The sequence below is a fragment of the Candoia aspera genome, chromosome 7, assembly GCF_035149785.1.
Source record: "Candoia aspera isolate rCanAsp1 chromosome 7, rCanAsp1.hap2, whole genome shotgun sequence".
In the NCBI taxonomy this organism is placed as follows: Eukaryota; Metazoa; Chordata; class Lepidosauria; order Squamata; family Boidae; genus Candoia; species Candoia aspera.
This window is the reverse complement of record NC_086159.1, coordinates 32,091,957-32,114,142: the sequence shown is the minus strand read 5'-3', so window position 1 is coordinate 32,114,142 and position 22,186 is coordinate 32,091,957. Positions and strand designations below refer to the sequence as shown.

The 22,186-nt window shown below is 37.9% G+C and overlaps 1 protein-coding gene across 3 annotated transcripts in view; it reads left to right on the top strand.

Moving 5' to 3' along the window:
- IFT56 (intraflagellar transport 56) overlaps positions 1–20,244 on the top strand; it is a 33,163-nt gene extending 12,919 nt beyond the window's left edge. For all 3 annotated transcript variants that reach the window (XM_063308515.1, XM_063308516.1, XM_063308514.1), the window contains exons 14-18: positions 4,832–4,915; positions 6,057–6,126; positions 11,970–12,076; positions 13,107–13,240; positions 19,538–20,244. In XM_063308515.1, coding sequence (XP_063164585.1) covers positions 4,832–4,915; positions 6,057–6,126; positions 11,970–12,076; positions 13,107–13,240; positions 19,538–19,649 — 507 coding nt within the window. In that variant the 3' untranslated portion in view covers positions 19,650–20,244. The remainder of the gene's footprint in view (positions 1–4,831; positions 4,916–6,056; positions 6,127–11,969; positions 12,077–13,106; positions 13,241–19,537) is intronic.
- The last annotated feature ends 1,942 nt before the right edge of the window (positions 20,245–22,186 follow it).

Here is a 22,186-nt window from a genome sequence, read left to right as displayed (position 1 = left end):
GAACATAACACCTGGAGACGCGGTGGCGCTGCGGGTTAAACCGCTGAGCTGTCGATCGGAAGGTCGGCGGTTCGAAACCGCACGGCGGGGTGAGCTCCCGTTGCTCGTCCCAGCTCCTGCTCACCTAGCAGTTCGAAAACATGCAAATGTGAGTAGATCAATAGGTACCGCTTCGGCGGGAAGGTAACGGCGTTCCGAGTCGTCATGCTGGCCACATGACCCGGAAGTGTCTATGACAACGCCGGCTCCAAGGCTTAGAAACGGAGATGAGCACCGCCCCCTAGAGTCGGATTCGACTGGACTTTACGTCAAGGGAAACCTTTACCTTTACCTAACACCTGGAGAAGAAAACAAGGAAGGCTATTTTGTCAAGTGTCATAGAAAATCCACTGATAGGGCATCTGGCTTTTAATCTGTGACATTTTCAGTGAAAATTTTGCTGTGGTGCCAACATAAATTATTAATTAATTGCTTGACTGATTTCTGTCTTGCTGGAATCTATGTTGGACTATGTTGTTGATGCCAGTATAGATTTCATGGAGGTTTCTATAATAATTGGTTGTCTCTTTACATCAAACTGAGAAACTGTGGATACTAGACAAAATAAATCTATTCAGGGTGGTAAAATCTCTGTCGGTATGTAAAAAGCAGCTTGAACTATTTTTAAACCTACAAAGTCAGAGCCTTTTATTTATTTATTGTATTTATATCTCACCTTTCATTCAGGAGCTCAAGTTAGCATACACAGTGTTCCCTCCTCCTATTTTTCTCCATAACAACACCCTTGTGAGGTAGGTTGAGCTAAGAGAGAATGGTTGGCCCAAAGTGAGCTGTTGTGGTTGATGGTGGACTAAATATCTGTGTTAGCCTGCTCCTAGTTCAACACATTAACCACTACACTACATTGGCTCTCATATATCAGCCCTAGCAGCTCTTAAGTCTTCTATATTTTTCTTTGCTCTGTAACAACCAGAGTCTTGTAATTGGCATGGTTTACAAAAATTGTAAATAAATCTCTTAAATGCTTGCACAGCCCTATTTTCCATGAAATGCCAAGCCAAATGAAAACTTCTTCAATCCATTTACTTGCCAGATCTTGCTTGTTAAGGGTTTCTCTGGCGTTGGAGCAGAAGCTGAGGAAGCAATCAGGGCCTGCCCTCAGATATAGTATGTAATACAATCTCTGCTGTAGTTATGGTGTAATATGGGTACTACAGTCTGGCACTTATCCTGATTTTCCCATTTTCCAGTTAAAAACTAGGCCTTGCCTTTAATTTAGAATTTTTGGTGTATCATTACTTTTAGCCACCAGGTAGTAGTGCCTTGTAGATTTCAAGGCTCTAGTTATACAGTGAATATAGCCCAGGCGTGTCCAAGCTGCAGGCTGCATGCAGCCCTGAACAGCTAGTAATGCAACCCCAAGGATGAAGCACACGAAGAGTAAAATTAGAATTAAAATTTCTGACGAACACCTTGAGAACTCACTGAGAATTGCAACCACTTCCTACTAGTTTTATGTTGCCCTCCTTTTTTAAATTTTATAATAGAAAAATATTAAAAAATAATAAAGTTTTATTACTTATATACTTAACTATATTATATATTTTATGTATGGCCCAAGACAATTCCTCTTCACTCAGTGTGGCCCAGGGAAGCCAAGGGTTGGACACCCATGATATAGCCCCTTTGCTTTGACAGTAGTTAACTAGAAAATAAGAATTTAGCTTTTTTCAAATGGCTGAAAATAAGTTCTTCCAGTTGTTGCAATATCTCCTATCTCTCTTTATCCTGTAGCAATCATATCCTTTTGCTACTGTAGGGCTAACTTCCTCTAGTGAAACGAGCTCTAAATTTTCCTTCATGAATAGCAAAGGGTCAGTTTATTCAGAAACTAAAGAAGTAACTAAGCATGATCATTTCCTGGGTAATACAGGAAATTAACTTATTGGATGCCTCTGTCATACCAAATAAAAGTTAGTTCAGCATCCCAGTCTCTTTTATCAACAAGTTTATACAGAAAATACCAATTATAATGTACAGCATTTTGTTTTGGAAGTTGCATATTTTCTTTGCTTTTTATGTAAATAGGTTTTTTTTAAAAGCATATATTAGGACAATGATAGATATGTTGTTGGAGAATTAGATGTTTCATTGTAATTAGCTTTTAATCATATTGTCCTGTATTACTAGATGTATCAATCTGAAAATTTGTCTGGCTTTAGAGATGGAGATTAAGAAAAGGCCAGAGAGGCAAATATAATCTATTTTATTTCCCAGAGAAGTAAACAAATGAATGAGATGATGATGGTGATGGTGATGATATAAATGAATAAATAACTTCATTGATTAATCAAATGACCATATCAGAAAGTTGGGCATCAGCCACTGTAAGATATAAAATATAAAATACGATACCATAAAACAGCTAAAATACAGTAAAATTAGATAAAATATACTATGGTAAGATAAAATATGATAAAATACAGTAGATGATCATATAAGATTGACAAATTAAGAGGCTACTGAGGCTTCAGGACTACTACTGAGAGATTTTGTAGCTCAACTAATAAAGTATTGATACAATTAACAATGAAGAGTTTCTTGTAAATAAGCCATAGACTCATTGTACAATATAATGGGAGATCTTCTTTAGTACTGAAATCTTTTATATGTGGTGGTGTGCTTATATAATCATATATACCTCTCTTCTTCAAGATATTCACTTGAGCTATAGTCAATAGTGACATTATTTCTATTTTCCATACAGAATATTTTGGGTAATTGTGAAAGGAATGAAAAATATGACATCTAAGTCAAACAAGAATTTGAAAGCGTATAAAAACTACTTAACAAAGTATGTAGGATACAGAGCTGATCAAAACAGTACACAGAGGGTGAGGCATTTGTGAAGACTGATGTTAGAGTACACAGGATGATTCATGATTTGATAATATAATTAATGCAGTACTTAAACATTCTATTCTGACTGAGGTTTATGTCAGTTGGCACCTTTTCATCTTCTGTATTCCAAACCAGTGTGTCTAGATAATGCTTTTTACCTCCCACACAGCTAAAGATTTCAGCATAAAGGAGCAAACTTTCCCACACCTCAAGGAGAATGGTATTTTTCTTTCTAGGCTGCATCGTGGCATGAATGTGGACAAAGTGCTATTATGATGAGATCCACTTTCACTTACACAGTGATGGTTATATTTTATAATTTTTGAAATTCTTAGTCACTGTTTATGCCATTTAATAAATGACATCACACTGGTAATCAGTTCATCCATGGAAAATCTAAAGAAATATCATGTAATAGAGTGTGATCAGGGTGAGATGTATGCCATGATTCAGTGATCATACAAGTAGTAGCAGAGAATTCAACATTGTTAAAGCAGGCATTTTATTTTATAATTTTGAAAGAACTTGAAAATATATAGGCAGTCTTATTCAGTAGTATAAGGAGAGGCTGAGCAGAAATTCCAGTTTTCAGGCAGTCATATTTGAGTACTGTATGCCAACTTTTGGCTCTTCCTTCTATTACGCAAAGACAGAATGGATGATGCATGTATTTATACTGTAACATTCACCTTTTCTTTTATAGGTTTTGAAATATTTTAGGGTAATTCTTTACTATTAAACATGCTGCACAACAGATACCCAGACAAAGTTGCCCCAACAGTTTTTTCTTTTTCTCACCCTCCCTGAGCTAGTACTATGATGCTGCTTTTCAGCTACTTCATTAGGATTTGTATTTGAAAGTATAAATAATTAATAAATTATATTCTCCAGACATGATTCAAACCATGGAATCTGCCTTGCACTCTATCTTTCCTTCTTTAGAGTGGCTTAATAAAACATTTCATAGTTTGTTAAACTGGTTTGCTATGACATCTAAACTAGAAATTTGGTATAACAAAATGAGGAAGCATTATTTTAAATCTGTGTGCAAAAAGGGCTACAGTATAAAGCCCCTTCTGACTTGGCCTGCAGGACAGATTGTTTCAAATAGAACTTACCCTCCAGTTATCAGTCCACATGGGGTTGCTGAGGGTTTCACACCTAGGGGAAAGGCCAGAGGTCAGTGCTTCTCTGTGGCAGACCCCACCTTCTGGAATAGACTCCCTGTGAAAATCTGTATTGCACCATATCTCCCAGTATATAGAAAGGTGATGAAAACTGAGCTGTTTAGGAGAGCTTTTAATGATTAGATGTCATTGTTAGGAGACACCTATGTTAGTATAATTCTGGGTAATTTAATAAATTGTTGTGTGATTTTTATTCAGTGTTTTACGCTGTACATGCCAGGAGTTCTTTGGGAGTGTGGTGGTATATAAATAAATGTTCCTCCCCTCTCTATACATGGCATTAATTAAGAATTGTGGATTCATAAATTTTACACTGTTTTGGAATTAAAGTAAAAAGTGATTTCACGTTACTCGGGATTTTGCTTCTAGAGGTTGTTGAGGGCTTGAATCAAACAATTTTTATGAGCAGTCAGTATGATGCTTTATTTTCAAGGGTAAGTTAATTAGCTAAAAAATGGAGGCCCTTTATTTGCTGAACTAAAAATGTGGAATTGAGCATGAATGTTTTGAAGAGATGAGCAAAAAGGAAACTGCATCATAGCAAGATTTAATATGCTCAGAAGAAAGGCAAAAGAAGTTCAGTTTCTAATTTGGAACATCCATCAAATCTGTTCTAGTAGTGCCATGGAATGTGCAAATACTATGGAATGTTCAATTACAAATGATAGCTGAAAATTGATACTAGCTGTTAAATGTCATAAACCATTAAGCTGATTATTTGTTGCTCATACCTTATTTTCCAGAGTTATTTCTACAATGATGACACTTTTAACTTTAACTATGCACAAGCCAAAGCTGCTACTGGCAATACTAGTGAGGCTGAAGAGGTATGTACCTGCTTCTTGAAAAGACCATAGACAAAGTTAAAAATATTTGCTGCTTACCTTCTGTATCTGTACCTTACTTTCTGTATCTGAACTTTTAAGTGTTGTCTTGGGGTCACATTTCCAAAGTGTATGGAGCCAGAAAAAAAAATCTAGAGAACAAAAAGAGAACATGGAAGATTAATTGCTAATAAAATATAATCTGTAATCAAAGTCTCCCATAATTACAGGCAACATGACACATCAATACTTATTTATTGCATTGTAACAGCAGAATCTGATATTTTATCCATTTAATACATTGAGCAATTGAAGTAAATTGCTGCTGAAGGAAAAGTATCCTGTGGTTTGCCATTTCCCTCCTCAAATTTAACTTCCTGCATATGACTTACAACTGCAGAAGAATGCTTTGTCTGATCTATCTCTGTCGAAATATAGTGTATAGTATAAGAGATGGCCTATTTATCCTGCACCATTCCTTAAATATATATATATGCCTGGATGAAAATTCCAAAATGTTCTGAATAAAATGGCAAGACAAATGCTATGTGGAGAAAGGCTTCACTATATCTAGATAAAAGGATATATGCCATAAAGCTTGAAAAATTAAAAATTCCTTCAACACTAATGATCCTTTGGCATTAAAGATTAAGTATTTGGTTATTTTTTTTAAATAACAGTCTGTATATTAAACTAGTGTCTCATGAAAAAATTCTAGAATCATTCCCAGGACTTTTAAGGGGTAAAATGGACAAGACTTAGGCATGTTTTGCCCTCAGACCTCCTAAAACCCTATCTATCTGTCAACCTAACTATCCCCATTGAAAAGGGAAATGGCCACAAAAGGCATGATAGTGGGGCTATATCAGGGCCACAGACCCCCTTATTTATACCTCTGCTTTATTATTTCAGTGCTCCAGAGACCCTGAGGTCTTTTGATAAGGCACTTTATTGAATAAATAACCATTGTTGTTGAATGAATTACCCTCATTTTACAGTACATTTCTCTACATACTGTATTTTCATGTCTTAAACTTTAATAGCTGCTGAATCTTCAGTATAGCAAACACTTGATTGAGGGTATATATTGCAGAGCTACGTTTAATATGAAGAGAAGCTTGGTGTTCTTTCTGTTTCCCCTCAGGTGTTCCTCTTGATTCAAAGTGAGAAAATAAAGAATGATTTTGTTTACCTCAGTTGGCTAGCTCGCTGCTGTGAGTCACTTTGCTCTGTTACAGAACATGTATTAACCTGGTAATCTCTTTCCTTAAATGTAATTTAAATGAATTTAATGATTAAGTATATGTAAATTTAATTACTTTTTAAGCTAGAAATGGTAATTTTTTCTTAGAAGTGTCTTATAAGAAGTAATTTTTTGAGTTTTTGAGAAAGTTAGAGGTATTTGGAATTTCGGCTTTGGAGATAGGCAAGTGCTTTGAGATAATCTATAGAAAATGTTAGAAGAAGCAGTAAAGTTTTTTTTTTATTTTCTCCCTCTTTGAGGATAAATACTGTTGAAACAACTATATTACAATTAAAATTTCAAAACATTTAATTATCTAGTCTTAAGACTCACTGCTTTAATAACATCTGTGAATAGCAGTCTGAAGACTTCATTACTTATCAATGCTAATTAGATCACGTATTTGTGGGTTGAAATCCATCCCAACTACCTTGCCCAAAGACCAGGGTATATCAGGTAATACCTTGCCAGAATGGAATCTGCCCATCCAGTCAGATACCTAGAAAGAAGCGGTTGAGAATCCTTACCCCTCCTCAAGAGTTCATAGGGTCATATGACATGCCTTCTCTGTAGTAGCCCCCACTTTGAAACATCCTCTCCCCAGAGGTTTGTGCATCCCCTACTCTGCTTGCATTCCAAAAACAAAATCAGTATCCTCCAGTGTGCTTTCAGCCCTGGATGATATGGATGGTCATGGTATTATTGCTTTTTGTCTTTACGTGGATTGTATAGTATATTATTTTGGTTATTAATTGTATGTTTTCTTGTTAGCTACCAGAGTTCTTTTGGACTGAAGCAGATTATAAATATTATCAAGTAAATACATGATAAAACATTGAATTTAGCCAGCATGTTTCTTGTCAGTTGTATTCTTGGCTGAATTTAATGAACAAGGGTTAATTAAATCAATCCTTGTTCATTAAATTCAGCCAAGAATGCAATTGACAAGATACAAGCTGGCTAAATTCAATGTTATATCATGTATTTACTGGATAATATTTATCAAGGAAGGTTCAAGTGAGGTTCAAAATACTGCATGCGAGGGTGGGACACTAGACTAGTTCATCTGTTAGGCTCTGTAAAAAGAACAGGAAATAACAGTCCATCCTGACAATCTAGAAAGTCTGCAAGTAACTTTGGTTCACAAATGCTTTTGAACAATCACATAAGGGACACAAGAAGATGGAAGCCATTTTCAATGGAAAGATACATGATTTAGATGATTCATGGTCATATGGAGGTGTTCATAAACTATAGAAAGTAGAGTAAAGCACTTGCTTCCTATTTCCTTAGTTAGATTCAGGCAGACATTAATAAAAGTTTCACTAAGAATCCAAATTAACTGATATTATATGGTTTTTTTTATTCATTGATACAGCTCTTCCATCATCCAATATCCACATGTAAAATAAATGTTAAAAATGCAAAATCTTTTATATTTTTTTGAAATAACAACTATAGTTATAGACAAAAGAAAGTTATTTATATGTTACCCTTCCTGTTAAGAGACTCAAAGGAAATTAATTTTAGGCATTTACACAAGGTTGCTGTGAAGAATATGCTAGGCCTCTGATGGATAAAGTCGATTGGATCCACTCTGAGTTGGACTCCACCCTTAATGCAGGTCCTTTGGAGGTTACCGGATCTGGAGAGAGTTTGATCCTGTTGAGCCTAAGGAAGTGGACAGGGTCGCTGGGATTGTTAGCTTGGCCACCTCAATGTTAGATTCATGTCCCTCCTAGTTGGTCAAGGCCACGTGGGAAGGGATGTGTGTTTGGGTTCTGGCGGTGGTTAATTCCTTTTTGAGGAAGGGGGTGGTCCTGCCATTTCTTAAGGAGGCAATGGCTTGCCCCCTCCTCAAGAGGCCATCATTAGACCCCACCATCTTGGACAATTTTCATCCAGTCTCCAACCTTCCCTTTTTAGGGAAGGTTGCTGAGAAAGTGGTCATGCTGCAGCTTCAGAGGACCCTGCAGGAAGCAGATTATCTGGACCCCTTTTGGTCAGGCCTGGGTATGAGACTGAGATAGCATTGATTTACACTCTTGGATGACCTCTGGCAGGAGCGGGATGGGGTTGGGGCATCCATCCTTGCTCTCCTTGCCCTCTCAGCAACTTTTTGTCCACCCCTAACTCCCAGAGCTGACCCAGAAGGATATTATCAGTGATAATATCCTTCTGGGTCAGCTCTGGGAGTTAGGGGTGGATGGGACAGTGTTGTGCTGGTTCTCCTGCTTCCTCTGGGGTTGGTTCCAGTCAGTGTTGATAGCAGGTGACAGGTCCAGCTGGTGGTCCCTCCTTTGTCAGGTGTCACAGGACTTGGTACTTTCTCCCCTTCTGTTTAATATCTACATGAAACAGCTGGGTAAAGTCATCCAGCAGTTAGGGTAAGGCATCATCAGTATGCTGATGATACTCAGCTTTATATTTCCACCGCCAGGTCGCCTAAGTAATGTCATGGAGGTTCTGTCTCGGTGTCTGGAGGTTGTGGGGGTCTAGATGGGACACAACAGGCTTTGGCTCAATCCAAGCAAGACTGAGGGGCTCTGGGATTTTGGACCTTCTGGTTCGAGGAACTTCTGTCAGAACCAGTGTGTGGTCTGAGGGTTCTCCTGAATTTGTGCTTCCTGCTTCGAGGAGCAGGTGGCAGCTATGGCTAGGAGGGTCTGTGCACATCTTTGGGTTGTGTATCAGTGGCACTTGTTCCTGGACCATGGGGCTCTGGTCACAGTCACTCGTGACTTCCAGACTGGACTATTGCAATGTGGTCTACTTGGGACTGTCTTTGGAGAGTATTCAGAAGCTTCAGCTGGTGCAGAATGCAGGTGCAGGCAGTTAATGGTGTCAGTTATTTAGCACATGTGACATCACTGCTCTGTGAGCTGAATTGGCTCTCAGTGTGCTTCCAGGTGCAGTTCAAGGTGCTAATAGTCACCTTTAAAACCTTTCATGGCTTGGGTCCAGACTACTTACAGGACTGTCTTGTCCCAATTATTTCTACCCATCCTACCCAGTCAGGAGGAGAGGCATGCTCTGGGTGCCATTGGCTAAGGAGTGTTGGCTGTTGGGGCCCAGAAGGAGATCCTTTTCTGCTGTGGTGCCCACCCTTTGAAATATCATTCCCTCTGAAAGTAGATTAGCCCTGACCCTGCTGGCCTTTTGCAATACCCTGAAAACCTGGGGTGTGTGATAGAGCCAGTCTCTTGGCTTTGTTGATGGTTGTCCTATGATGCTTGGCTGCTATGTGTTTTTTTATTTTTTATGTTACATATTTTATCTATTTTATTGCAAGCTGCCCAGAATCACATGTGTGAGATATAAATCAGCTATATAAATTGAATAAATAAATTTTGAAATATTCCCTCTATTATATAAAAATGATATAAAAGGTGCTGTAATTCATGTATTATATTTGCCAGAACATGTAAACAAAACGGCCCTTTCCAGAAGTTTTTTGATTTATACAAATTTACTGGCTGACCGACTCTTGACTCTAGTGGCTTAAGATTTAAAAAATATTTTAAAAAATGAAAAAAAGCATATAAAACATAGGCAGCCTGAAAAACAACAAATCCACCCAAGAGGAGCTCAACCATCAACCTTCCCCAAAGCCAGGTTTTCAATAGCTTCCTAAATGTCACCAGGGTGGGCTCCATCCTGCTCTCTGTGGGAATATCATTCTATACGGCAGGTGGCTAAGACATGAGTGACTGTCTGAAGGCATCCCAGTCCAGGAAAAGAGCCCAACTGGCACTCTAGATGTGCCTGTGCAAAGCCATCTGCTCTTTGAGCAGGAGCTGTAAGTCCAAATCAAGCCCCAGATTGCACACTAGTTTTATGAGGAAGTGCAACCCCATCCCTTGACCCAGGGTTAGGGGGCAAATATCTGCAACCACTCAGTCTTGTCAGGATTGATCTTGAGTCTGTTCTTCCCCATTCAGACTCTCATAGCCTCCAGACAATGGGACAGAACTTTGACAGTATCATTTGGTTGGTACAGGATTGAGATGTATAACGTACTGATGATACTTGAGCCCAGACTGATAGATGACCACCTAGCAGTTTTATGTAGATATAAACAAGAGAGGTGGAAGCATTGAGCCCTGTGGTACCCCACAAGTGAAGGTCCATGTACTCAGTCTCTCCCTGTTGACACTGATTGAGACTGCCTACCAAGAAAGAGAACTAATCCCAAACCTTGCAGTTTCTGAGATATCAAGGAGCCCAAGGATGGATGCATTACCCCCATCCTAGCTCCACCACAGGTCATTGACAAGCACAAGCAGTGCTGTCTCCGTATTGTGATCTGGCCCAAAATCTGACTGAAATGGTCCTAGATAATCTTCTCCAGGATCCTCTAGAGCTGAAGCCCAACTATCTTCTCAACAGTCTTAAAGGGGAAGAGTGGAGACTGGACAGAAATTGTCCAGGATAGTTGGGTCCAGCAATGGCACACCCCTCCTTCCTCAAGGCCAGGGAAACAACCCTTTCCCTCAAAGAAGCAGATACCATTGTATGGACTCAACCACAGGTCACATCCCAGGTGACCTTGATCAACTAGGAGGGCCCTTGGATCTAACAAAGAGATGGCTGCACTCATAATCTGGAGGATCCTGTCCACTTCCTCATGAATTATAGCCATAAGCTCATTTCAGCTAATCCTACAAGACACACCCTCAGGCAACTCCTCTGGACCTGTCCAACTCCAAGCAAATCCAAGTGACTTTATCTGCCATATAGCAAGAATATTCCTCACAGCTCACCACAGCCCAAAAGATGTTCTTGTGGGACATCCCTCCCAAGCAGGGAATAAGTCACCTTAAATAGGAATGCCGGGCAACTTGGCAGACACAATAAAGGTGGTGAAATGATAGTGTTCTGTCACCTTTTTAGCATTTTGATTTTGTGATGATGAGGTTGCTAGCAAGCCAGAGCTGTGAGAAGAACTTGGGTGTTCTTTCCAGCCAGTCAGCATATAAGAATAAATGCTGAGTTTGTGTAAGTTGTTGTAAAAGTGCAGTGTTGTTAGCTTGTACATGTTAATTAGTTTTAGAACTACTATATTTTTATAAATTGGCATCAGTGGCTGTAGTCTCTAGACAAGGGTACCTTATAACTATCTTCCTATGTTTTATTATGCAAATAGCTATCAGTACCTGAGTTCCAATAACTAAATAGAATATCATTACATTTTGCTCTACATTTTGCTCTACTAACACCTAAAAGACCTCTATAAGCAGGACCATTAGAGGATACAGAAAACTGCATGCATATGATGCTGCACAGCTGCTATGCTGAGCTTGTCAGATATAATTAAAGTATTTTATCGTTAAACATTGGTGTCTGTTTACATGCCTCTTTAACATTTAGGATTGGACAACTGAAACTCCCATCAATGATACTCAGAATAAGTGTACATTTTAAGTGGGTTTAATGTCAACATAGCTGTGATATACTGTATTTGTAGATCAGAAAGAAGGAACTGATAAATCAAGAAGGCAACTGACTGTATTTTCTTATAAAAACTCGCATGTATGATCTGTTCAAATGCTCAGTCTGCTGTGTGCTCAAAATGAAAACACCCATAATCTAGAGTTCACGTACATTGTCATATAAAACTTGTACATTGTGTTATAATATTTTTTAAACATGATTTTTTATTTTCCTGTTGACATAATAGGTGTGGCTATGTTACTTCTCAGCTTATCTGAACAGCTAAAATAAAGAACAATACTGCTGATTAGTATGCTTGCCCAGTTCTATACACTGTGTAGCAACATGCCTCTACTAGTTCTAACTTTCTGTTGACTGCAGATATTATGAATAAGAAGCCAAGATTAGCCTGGGAACTCTACCTAAAGATGGAAACTTCTGGAGAGTCCTTTAGCCTTCTGCAGCTAATTGCAAACGACTGTTACAAAGTACGTCATCTTTACCCATTTTCCCTGGCTATCTAAGATCAACCCTGTTTCTATACAGAATTCTATACTCTTATACTTTCACCCTCAGGTCTTGCAATTTTTTTAAAATTGATTTCCACCCTTTTCTGTTGTTTTGTTATGTAGCACATGGACTATTTACTCAAGCATAAATCCCACCTTCTTATAACCAAAACTTAAATGATATAGGCCTAGTTCATGCTAGACTATAAAGTGGTTTGTTGGTTTGGTTTTTTTTTAATGATGCATGAAGCTGTCCCAAGAAATAAACCATGCTGGGTACTTTTCCTATGACATTGAGACATCTTAAAAAAGATGATCAGTTATTTCTGCCTTCCATTGAGTCAGGAACTGATGTGAATTTTTCCTTATGCTTATGGTATTTTTCTAAGATGTAGTTGCAGATATTTCACAAAAATACAGGTTTATGTTTTTTTCTCATAGATGCTTAGCTCGTTTATTTTTAATTTTCATTTTAGAAGAAAATCTGCTTTATATTGAGCCAGAAAATTCATTCATTTATGCTGTTCCTGACTTTTGGCCTTTCTGTTTTAATAGTAAAATATAAATGTGACCATAACGTTTTAAAAACATACTTGTGTTCTTTGGAAATCATCTCTTATTCAATAGGAAGCTTTGGTACAAATGAAAAGTTTTAAATGTTTCAAGATGAAAGATAAAAAGTAACTTAATTGAAGATTGTTTTAAATTGTTTTGAAAGAAATTCCTCCATCTTTAAAATTGTTTGTGCAATTATCATGGTTAGAGGCATACCCCATTTTTGTACCATGATGTAAGCATGTTAAAAACCCTCACACTAAAAACATAAAATGTGTTTATGACATTGAAGTGCATTTGTTTCTTTAACTTGAAAACTAAGTCAGAAAATTTTATTTGGCCTTCAAATCATGAACAGGTTCAATTCAGTGTCATGTTCTTTTTATGTTGCTAAACTTTGTTTTATGTAGTGTTGCTGCCTTAAGCACGTTCTGTAAATTTATTCCCTGCACAGATGGGCCAGTTTTATTATTCTGCTAAAGCTTTTGATGTCCTTGAAAGACTGGATCCTAACCCTGAATATTGGGAGGGCAAAAGAGGTGCCTGTGTTGGTATTTTCCAGATGATTGTTGCTGGCAGAGAACCTAAGTATGTACATTGAATTTCTTTCTACTACTTTGAAATAATACCCAGGCTGCTTAACATTATTGTTGATTTGTTGTGCTCACTGATAACAAATGCTAATTAGAAACTTCAGGGACAGAAGAAGGCCTGTAAGATTAGATTCTGGTAAAGTGTGGATTATGAATGGAAGCCTTACCTGTATTAAAGTACTATTAAAAGGAAGAGTTACTGATAACAGTAAATTATTACTCTTTTGACTTATTTCTTAAAATGCTCAAGATGGATTAGAATATTTGTTGTTTATTCGTTTAGTCGCTTCCGACTCTTCGTGACTTCATGGACCAGCCCACGCCAGAGCTTCCTGTCGGTCGTCAACACCCCCAGCTCCCCCAGGGACGAGTCCGTCACCTCTAGAATATCATCCATCCATCTTGCCCTTGGTCGGCCCCTCTTCCTTTTGCCTTCCACTCTCCCTAGCATCAGCATCTTCTCCAGGGTGTCCTGTCTTCTCATTATGTGGCCAAAGTATTTCAGTTTGGCCTTTAATATCATTCCCTCAAGTGAGCAGTCTGGCTTTATTTCCTGGAGGATGGACTGGTTTGATCTTCTTGCAGTCCAAGGCACTCTCAGAATTCTCCTCCAACACCACAGTTCAAAAGCATCGATCTTCCTTCGCTCAGCCTTCCTTATGGTCCAGCTCTCGCAGCCATATGTTACTACAGGGAACACCATTGCTTTAACTATGCGGGCCTTTGTTGTCAGTGTGATGTCTCTGCTCTTAACTATTTTATCGAGATTTGTCATTGCTCTTCTTCCAAGGATTAAGCGTCTTCTGATTTCCTGACTGCAGTCAGCATCTGCAGTAATCTTTGCACCTAGGAATACAAAGTCTTTCACTGCTTCTACATTTTCTCCCTCTATTTGCCAGTTATCAATCAAGCTGGTTGCCATAATCTTGGTTTTTTTGAGGTTTAGCTGCAAACCAGCTTTTGCACTTTCTTCTTTCACCTTCATCATAAGGCTCCTCAGTTCCTCTTCACTTTCAGCCATCAAGGTGGTATCATCTGCATATCTGAGATTGTTAATGTTTCTTCCAGAGATTTTAACTCCAGCCTTGGATTCCTCAAGGCCAGCTTGTCGCATGATGTGTTCTGCATACAAGTTGAATAGGTAGGGTGAGAGTATACAGCCCTGCCGTACTCCTTTCCCAATCTTAAACCAGTCTGTTGTTCCGTGGTCTGTTCTTACTGTTGCTACTTGGTCGTTATACAGATTCTTCAGGAGGCATACAAGATGACTTGGTATCCCCATACCACTAAGAACTTGCCACAATTTGTTATGGTCCACACAGTCAAAGGCTTTAGAATAGTCAATAAAACAGAAATAGATGTTTTTCTGAAACTCCCTGGCTTTTTCCATTATCCAGCGGATATTGGCAATTTGGTCTCTAGTTCCTCTGCCTTTTCTAAACCCAGCTTGTACATCTGGCAATTCTCGCTCCATGAACTGCTGAAGTCTACCTTGCAGGATCTTGAGCATTACCTTACTGGCATGTGAAATGAGTGCCACTGTTCGATAGTTTGAACATTCTTTAGTGTTTCCCTTTTTTGGTATGGGGATATAAGTTGATTTTTTCCAGTCTGATGGCCATTCTTGTGTTTTCCAAATTTGCTGGCATATAGCATGCATTACCTTGACAGCATCATCTTGCAAGATTTTGAACAGTTCAGCTGGGATGCCGTCGTCTCCTGTTGCCTTGTTATTAGCAATGCTTCTTAAGGCCCACTCAACCTCACTCTTCAGGATGTCTGGCTCTAGCTCACCGACCACACCGTCAAAGTTATCCCCGATATTGTTATCCTTCCTATACAGGTTTTCCGTATATTCTTGCCACCTTTTCTTGATCTCTTGTTCTTCTGTTAGGTCCTTGCCATCTTTGTTTTTGATCATACCCATTTTTGCCTGGAATTTACCTCCAATGTTTCTAATTTTCTGGAAGAGGTCTCTTGTCCTTCCTATTCTATTGTCTTCTTCCACTTCCGCGCATTGCTTGTTTAAAAATAATTCCTTATCTCTTCTGGCTAACCTCTGGAATTTTGCATTTAATTGGGCATATCTGCCCCTATCACTGTTGCCTTTTGCTTTCCTTCTTTCTTGGGCTACTTCTAGTGTCTCAGCAGACAGCCATTTTGCCTTCTTGGTTTTCTCTTTCTTTGGGATGTATTTTGTTGCCGCCTCCTGAACAATGCTGCCAACTTCTGTCCAGAGTTCTTCCGGGACCCTATCTACTAAGTCCAGTCCCTTAAATCTATTCTTCACCTCCACTGCATATTCCTTAGGAATATTAGTGAGCTCATATCTAGCTGATCTGTGGGTCTTCCCTAATCTCTTTAGTCTGATCCTAAATTGTGCAAGAAGAAGTTCATGATCTGAACTACAGTCAGCTCCAGGCCTTGTTTTTACCGACTGTACAGATGTCCGCCACCTTTGGCTGCAAAGGATGTAATCAATCTGATTTCGGTGTTGTCCATCTGGTGAAGTCCATGTATAAAGCCGTCTCTTAGGTTGTTGGAAGAGAGTGTTTGTTATGCAGAGTGAATTGTCTTGGCAAAATTCTATCAGCCTGTGTCCTGCTTCGTTTTGTTCTCCCAGGCCATACTTACCTGTAATTCGAGGTGTCATTTGACTGCCCACCTTAGCATTCCAGTCTCCTGTGATGAAAATAACATCTCTTTTAGGCATGTTGTCCAGTAGGTGCTGCAGATCCTCATAGAACTGCTCTACTTCAGCTTCTTCAGCATTTGTGGTTGGGGCGTATATTTGGATCACTGTGATGTTAGATGGCTTGCCCTGAATTCGAATTGAGATCATTCTGTCGTTTTTTGGGTTGTATCCAAGCACTGCTTTAGCCACTTTACTATTAATTATGAAGGCTACTCCATTTCTTCTGTGGTCCTCTTGTCCGCAGTAGTAGATCTGGTGGTCATTTGATGTGAAGTGGCCCATTCCAGTCCATTTCAGTTCACTGATGCCCAGAATGTCTATCTTTAATCTTGACATCTCACCAATAACCACATCCAATTTGCCCTGGCTCATAGATCTTACATTCCAGGTTCCGATGGTGCGTTGATCCTTAGAACATCGGATTCGCCGTTCACCACCAGCACCGTCAGCCGCTAGCCGTCCTTTCGGCTTTGAGCTAGCTGCGTCATCACGTCTGGGGCTAGTTGAGCTCATCCTCTGTTCCTCCCCAGTAGCATTTTGACCATCTTCCGACCTGGGGGTCTCATCTTCCGATGGTATACCGACATATCTCTGGTTGTACTGATCCATTTAGTTTTCACGGCAAGAATACTGAGGTGGGTTGCCATTACCTTCCCCAGGGATCGCATTTAGTCTGACCTCTCTGTCATGACCTTCCCGTCTTGGGTGGCCCTTCACGGTTTAGCTCATGGCATCATTGAGGTGCTCAAGCTCCAGCACCACGACAAGGTAACGATCCTTTGCTGAAGGGATTAGAATATAGTATCAATAAAGACAATAGAGGAGGTGGTTTATTTTCACAGAGATTATTCTTTTTTGTGTATCTTAGATTTTATTGTAAAGGTACATAAACATGTGCGACATACAATTACTGTATTTATTTTACATATTTTATAATTAATATTTTTGTATATATTTCATATGCATATATTTGTTATTGCTGCTTCATGTAAAGGGACATGTACAGACCTTAAGAATATCTGCTGAAACAGTTCGTAGCATTCTTCTAAAAAATAAACAATGAAGAAGTAATGTGTAGTGGTGCCAAAACTGCAAAGACTAACATTTCATGCTCACCAGCTAAACTTCTGATGGTAAAATGGGAGCACTTTATAGAAAAAACAGAAATAGAGCAGATTCTTGGTCTGGAGCTGATTTTTTCTCTTGTGTTTTCACACCTTTTTAGTTCTTTTTTGTGTGTGGTTTTTTTCCCATAGCTTTTATCCTTGTCTTGAAACTTAATGAAATTCTTAAAAAAAAAAAAAAAGATAGCTAACAGTGTTGGGTGGGACTGATGAGTCCAGCAACTATAACATTTTCTTTCTTAAAAAGTATTCTCTTGCTCTAAACTACTTATTTGGAAGTAGTCCCTGTTGCTCACTGTGACATTTACAGTTCAGTAATCAGGTTTGCTTTGTTTCTAAAGTGCTTCATATTTATTTCATGATGCAATCCTCTATTTTCATTCAGGAATGGTCTGCTATGCTCAGTGCTGCTTATACTAAAAAAAGTGGATAAGGTTGCTCAGTAATCCTAATGATACAGAGAGGAGGATGAAATTTATGCTATTTAATGAGTATATCTGAATTTTAAGCTTAAAATGAAGCGCAGTAATTTTACAAATAATTGGCTGGTGTCTGTATTCTACAAAATTACTGTGTATATTAGACTGTGCAATATCAAACATAAAGTCCACATATATTAGTATCTTACCTCTAATAGTGACTAGATAGATGCTTCTGGAATGCCACAAACAGGGCATCAAGGCTACCGTATTCCTAGTTTGTCTTCCAGCTGCTGTTTTCATATATATAATAGCTCAGAATAAGGAAGCTGAATTTAACACTCCAAACTAATTTCCTTATTAATTTCTATGTTAGCTAATGGCCTTCACCACATTTAGAGAAGAGGGGGAAGTTTTATCAATTTCTTTATAATCCTGCAACTTCATACTTTCCTCAAAACATCTCCAAGGTGTTGAGAAAAGAGTTGCAGGGAGAAAATCACCAAAATTACCTCAACAGACAGGTTATAGGGCCAGGGGAAGTATAAATTTTATCTGAAAACAAATTGGTAAATACATTTTTATGAAGTTGCTTTTATTTGACACATTTGTATGCAGTGTTCAAGATGATTGATGTTGTAATATGAATAAATTGAGATAAAATCAATAAATTCAAACAGATGAGATAACAGATAAAAACGAGCAAGCTTGAGGAATTAAAATTGGCTGGTCAACAGACTTAAGTCCCTGATTAAAAAAATGTTTTTGCAAAACAGTAAAAGTCATCAGAGGAGGTAAAAGAATTTCTGGGAATAACAATAGAGAAGTTCCTCTCCTGTGTACAGGCTACTCTTACATTTTTTAACTAGAAACATCTGTAGATAATCAGTAGGACTGACAAATATTTTTAAAATTTTAGTACTACTGAAGCAAAACCAAACCTAGGCTATCCTCATTGTTAATCAGTGTAGACTGCCTGATATTAGACTTTCTTGAACCTTAACTGCTTCTCTGATCACCAGAAGCAAATTTTCTGAGAAAACAAACACTTCCAGACATACTTTGCGCCAAAATATCCCATGAATTGTACTGAGGAGCAACTGTATATAATTGTCAAATAAGATCACAGCGGGCAAACTACCTGAATCCATTGAAAGATACTCTCAACTGCTAGTAGTGATAATAAGCACTGTGTATTGTATACAAATGGTGGGAGATCAAATAAATCAGTGTCTGCAAATAACAAAGGATCCTGGACCATCCCCAAATGGTGGACCTGGATCATCCCCAAACTTTTATCAGTAAAAGTTTCCGTCTAGACAAATTTATCTCAATGACTGCATTTATACACCCATGTTTTTTCCTTTGCAATGCTGGAAATGGTTTGCTATTGCTTTCTTCCAGGATTTTTTTTTACTTCCCAGTATGAGGGGTAACCAATATGCAAATAGGTAGAACTTCTAATCAACAGTTCCTACATTTGCCTACTTCATGCTCCAAGGTGGCTGCTGGTAGGGTTATTCCTGTATCAACCTGGCTGTCGCATGAGAAATTGATTTAAGGGAGCACCTTTCATCCTTTAATCTGTGTCTCAAGATGCTCACCAAAAAGTAACTACCTCATTAAATTCCATTTCATTATTGCAATATTAATCACAATATTTTTATCTGCTCTTATGGAGCAACTTTTCTCAATTTTAGAATGCAGAACAGAAGGGAAGAAATCTTACATCTAAAGCCAAATATAGGGTGAAGATGGGAGAGAATAAGCCAGCATCATGGATAGCCACTTACTCCTATTGAATACATACTAATTTATGGGGCTGAATTTTGGGCTTCTATTTCCTGTCAAATCTGGATAAAAGAAAGTTGCATATACAGTATGAAAGTAAGATGATTTTCTTTTATCCATCATGTAAGGTCAGAGAAATTTAGTTTCTAGCAATCAGACTGAAGCAAAACATTCCAAAGCTTTTCAGATGTAACATATTTAGAAGTTGACAGTATTGTCTGACTTATTTCTCTTTTTAAAAAAAATTATTTCTTTGCTTTCAGAGATACTCTAAGGGAGGTACTACATCTCCTGAGAAGTACGGGTAACCCCCAGGTAGAGTACATTGTCCGTATAATAAAGAAGTGGGCCAAGGAGAACAGAGTCCCTATTTAAACAGTATGATGAAGAGAATGGATGTCTGCCATCTATATTGTGCCTGGCTGGAATACTGCGTCATTTTCTAACATAGCAGAGAATATAAAAATACAAGATACTCAAATCTATTTATTTTTACATATATTTAAATGAAAAAAAATCTCTTCATGAAAAGTACGCAAATGCAATATATTGTGAGGAGAGTCTCATTGTGACTTTATTACACACCTTCCAATTTCTGTTTTACTTTGTTACAATTACTGACTTTCAGTTGTTCATACTAGCTTTAATCAAGATGTTTTAATTGTGCGACGATCAGTACTTTTTTGAGACAGTTCAAGAACTGGTCAAAATCCAGATTTCCCCAGTTCCTATTTTGAAGCAGAATAGAAAAAAAACTCTAGAAATTAGATTTCAGAATTATTTTTTTTTAAAAAGCTTTCTCATAAAGAATCTGAAGCTAAACACTTAAAATGGAACACAGGAAGAAAATGATGGCCTGATTAGGTGATTTTCACTGGGATGATCTAATGCACATAGGAAGCAGAAATATTGTAAATAAAAACAATCCATTTTATTTGTTCGTTTCTTCATCTGTTTCTACATTTTTCTGATTTAAATTATGGCTGCAAGCTTCTGTTTTGTTCAGTTGTCATTCTATGCCGAAAGGTGTTTTTGAGTACATTGAGAAAGTGAGGAGTTGGTTTCAGAGTATAAGTAATGCCTGAGAAAAAACATGTTGTTCATTCGTTTAGTCGCTTCTGACTCTTCGTGATTTCATGGACCAGCCCACGCCAGAGCTTCCTGTCAGTCGTCAACACCCCCAGCTCCCCCAGGGACGAGTCCATCACTTTTGCCTTCCACTCTCCCTAGCATCAGCATCTTCTCCAGGGTGTCCTGTCTTCTCATTATGTGGCCAAAGTATTTCAGTTTTGCCTTTAATATCATTCCCTCAAGTGAGCAGTCTGGCTTTATTTCCTGGAGGATGGACTGGTTTGATCTTCTTGCAGTCCAAGGCACTCTCAGAATTTTCCTCCAACACCACAGTTCCAAAGCATCTATCTTCCTTCTCTCAGCCTTCCTTATGGTCCAGCTCTCACAGCCATATGTTACTACGGGGAAAAAACTATAAAGTACAAAAGAACATTGAAACCCATGATAGAATATGTAGTATCTATTTGTACAGCTTGTATGTAAATAATACAGCCTGATGTTGTGTATTATTTTTTTTTTTTAGTCTCCCCTGGATTTAATTCTGGAGTTTTTGTTCTACTGTAGTGTTTGTCTTGCTTAGTTGCAAGATCCCCTTCTGTTGCACTGCACTACTTCTCACAGTGAAGCTATTAGTGCATGATGCAAGAAGAGTTTTTGTTTTTCAGCCAGCTTGTTTCAGAGCCTGATGGTGAATTAAGGCTATTAAGGAATAATTGGCCCAAAGTCACTCAACTGCCTTCTATGCCTAAATGAGGACTCAAACCTGGTCTCCCCACTCCTAGTCTAGTACCTGAGACACTACCACCACAATGGCTTTTGATTTAATTCTGGAGTAAAACCCCAAAATAAATCAGCTTATAAAACCATGTGTATATTCTTTTTCCCTCTTTGCATATGCCATATGGCTAGGTTTGGGGTTTGGTTATTTATTTATTTATTTATTTTGTATTAAGCTGCTCAGAGCGATTTTGGAATTAAGCAGCATATACATTGCAAAAATAAATAAATTTATTACATGTATAGGTTCTACATAGTTAAAACCAGTAAGTTTTATGCTTTGCAACTTTGTCTCTGAAATTAAATACCAAAAGGAAAAAAAAGCTAGATATAGCTTCTGCTTTGTCTTAGCTTTTGAAAAGTTTTGCACTGCTTCCAACTCAATTTTACTAAACAAGAAAATATTTTTAGGAGGGTCAATTTCTTTGAGTTACATCATAAAAGCAAAAACTGTGTTTTGATAGTAATTAGTTCATGTCATGTTAACTGAAATTAACATTAAATGGGAAGAATATCATAGGGTAAGGACTAGAAGTCTCAAATTCTTTCCAGGTACTTTACAAAATAAAATGTGGTATTTTTTATATTTATTGAGGACTATATACTTGCCACTGTATGATATTAGCATTTAAAAACAGTTTGTGGCTAAATCATATTTTACTGACAGAATATAATTACAGAAAAACATTTGAGATTCAAGTTCCTTCAGTATGTAAAAAAAGTTCCCATAAGATGGCATATGTAATAACAAAAATCAAGGATAATATTGGATTAATGTTCAGCCAACATATGTAGGAATGCCTAAAGTCAGATAATTTCAGAACTTAAAAATACAATTTTGTGAAACATTTTAACATCTTGGGGAATGATGAATGAAGATTACTGGCTATGTGATCTTCAAATAAATACATTTTTGGGGATAATTATGGTAACGACAAAAAAGACTTGTCTTAGAAGGTTGTTCACTTTAACCATTACTATGAAGTCAAAAAGTTCTGATTTTTAAAAAAAAAAAAAAATCGTCGTGTCAAAGCACTGCACTCAGTTTAGAGAAGTATTTCGAT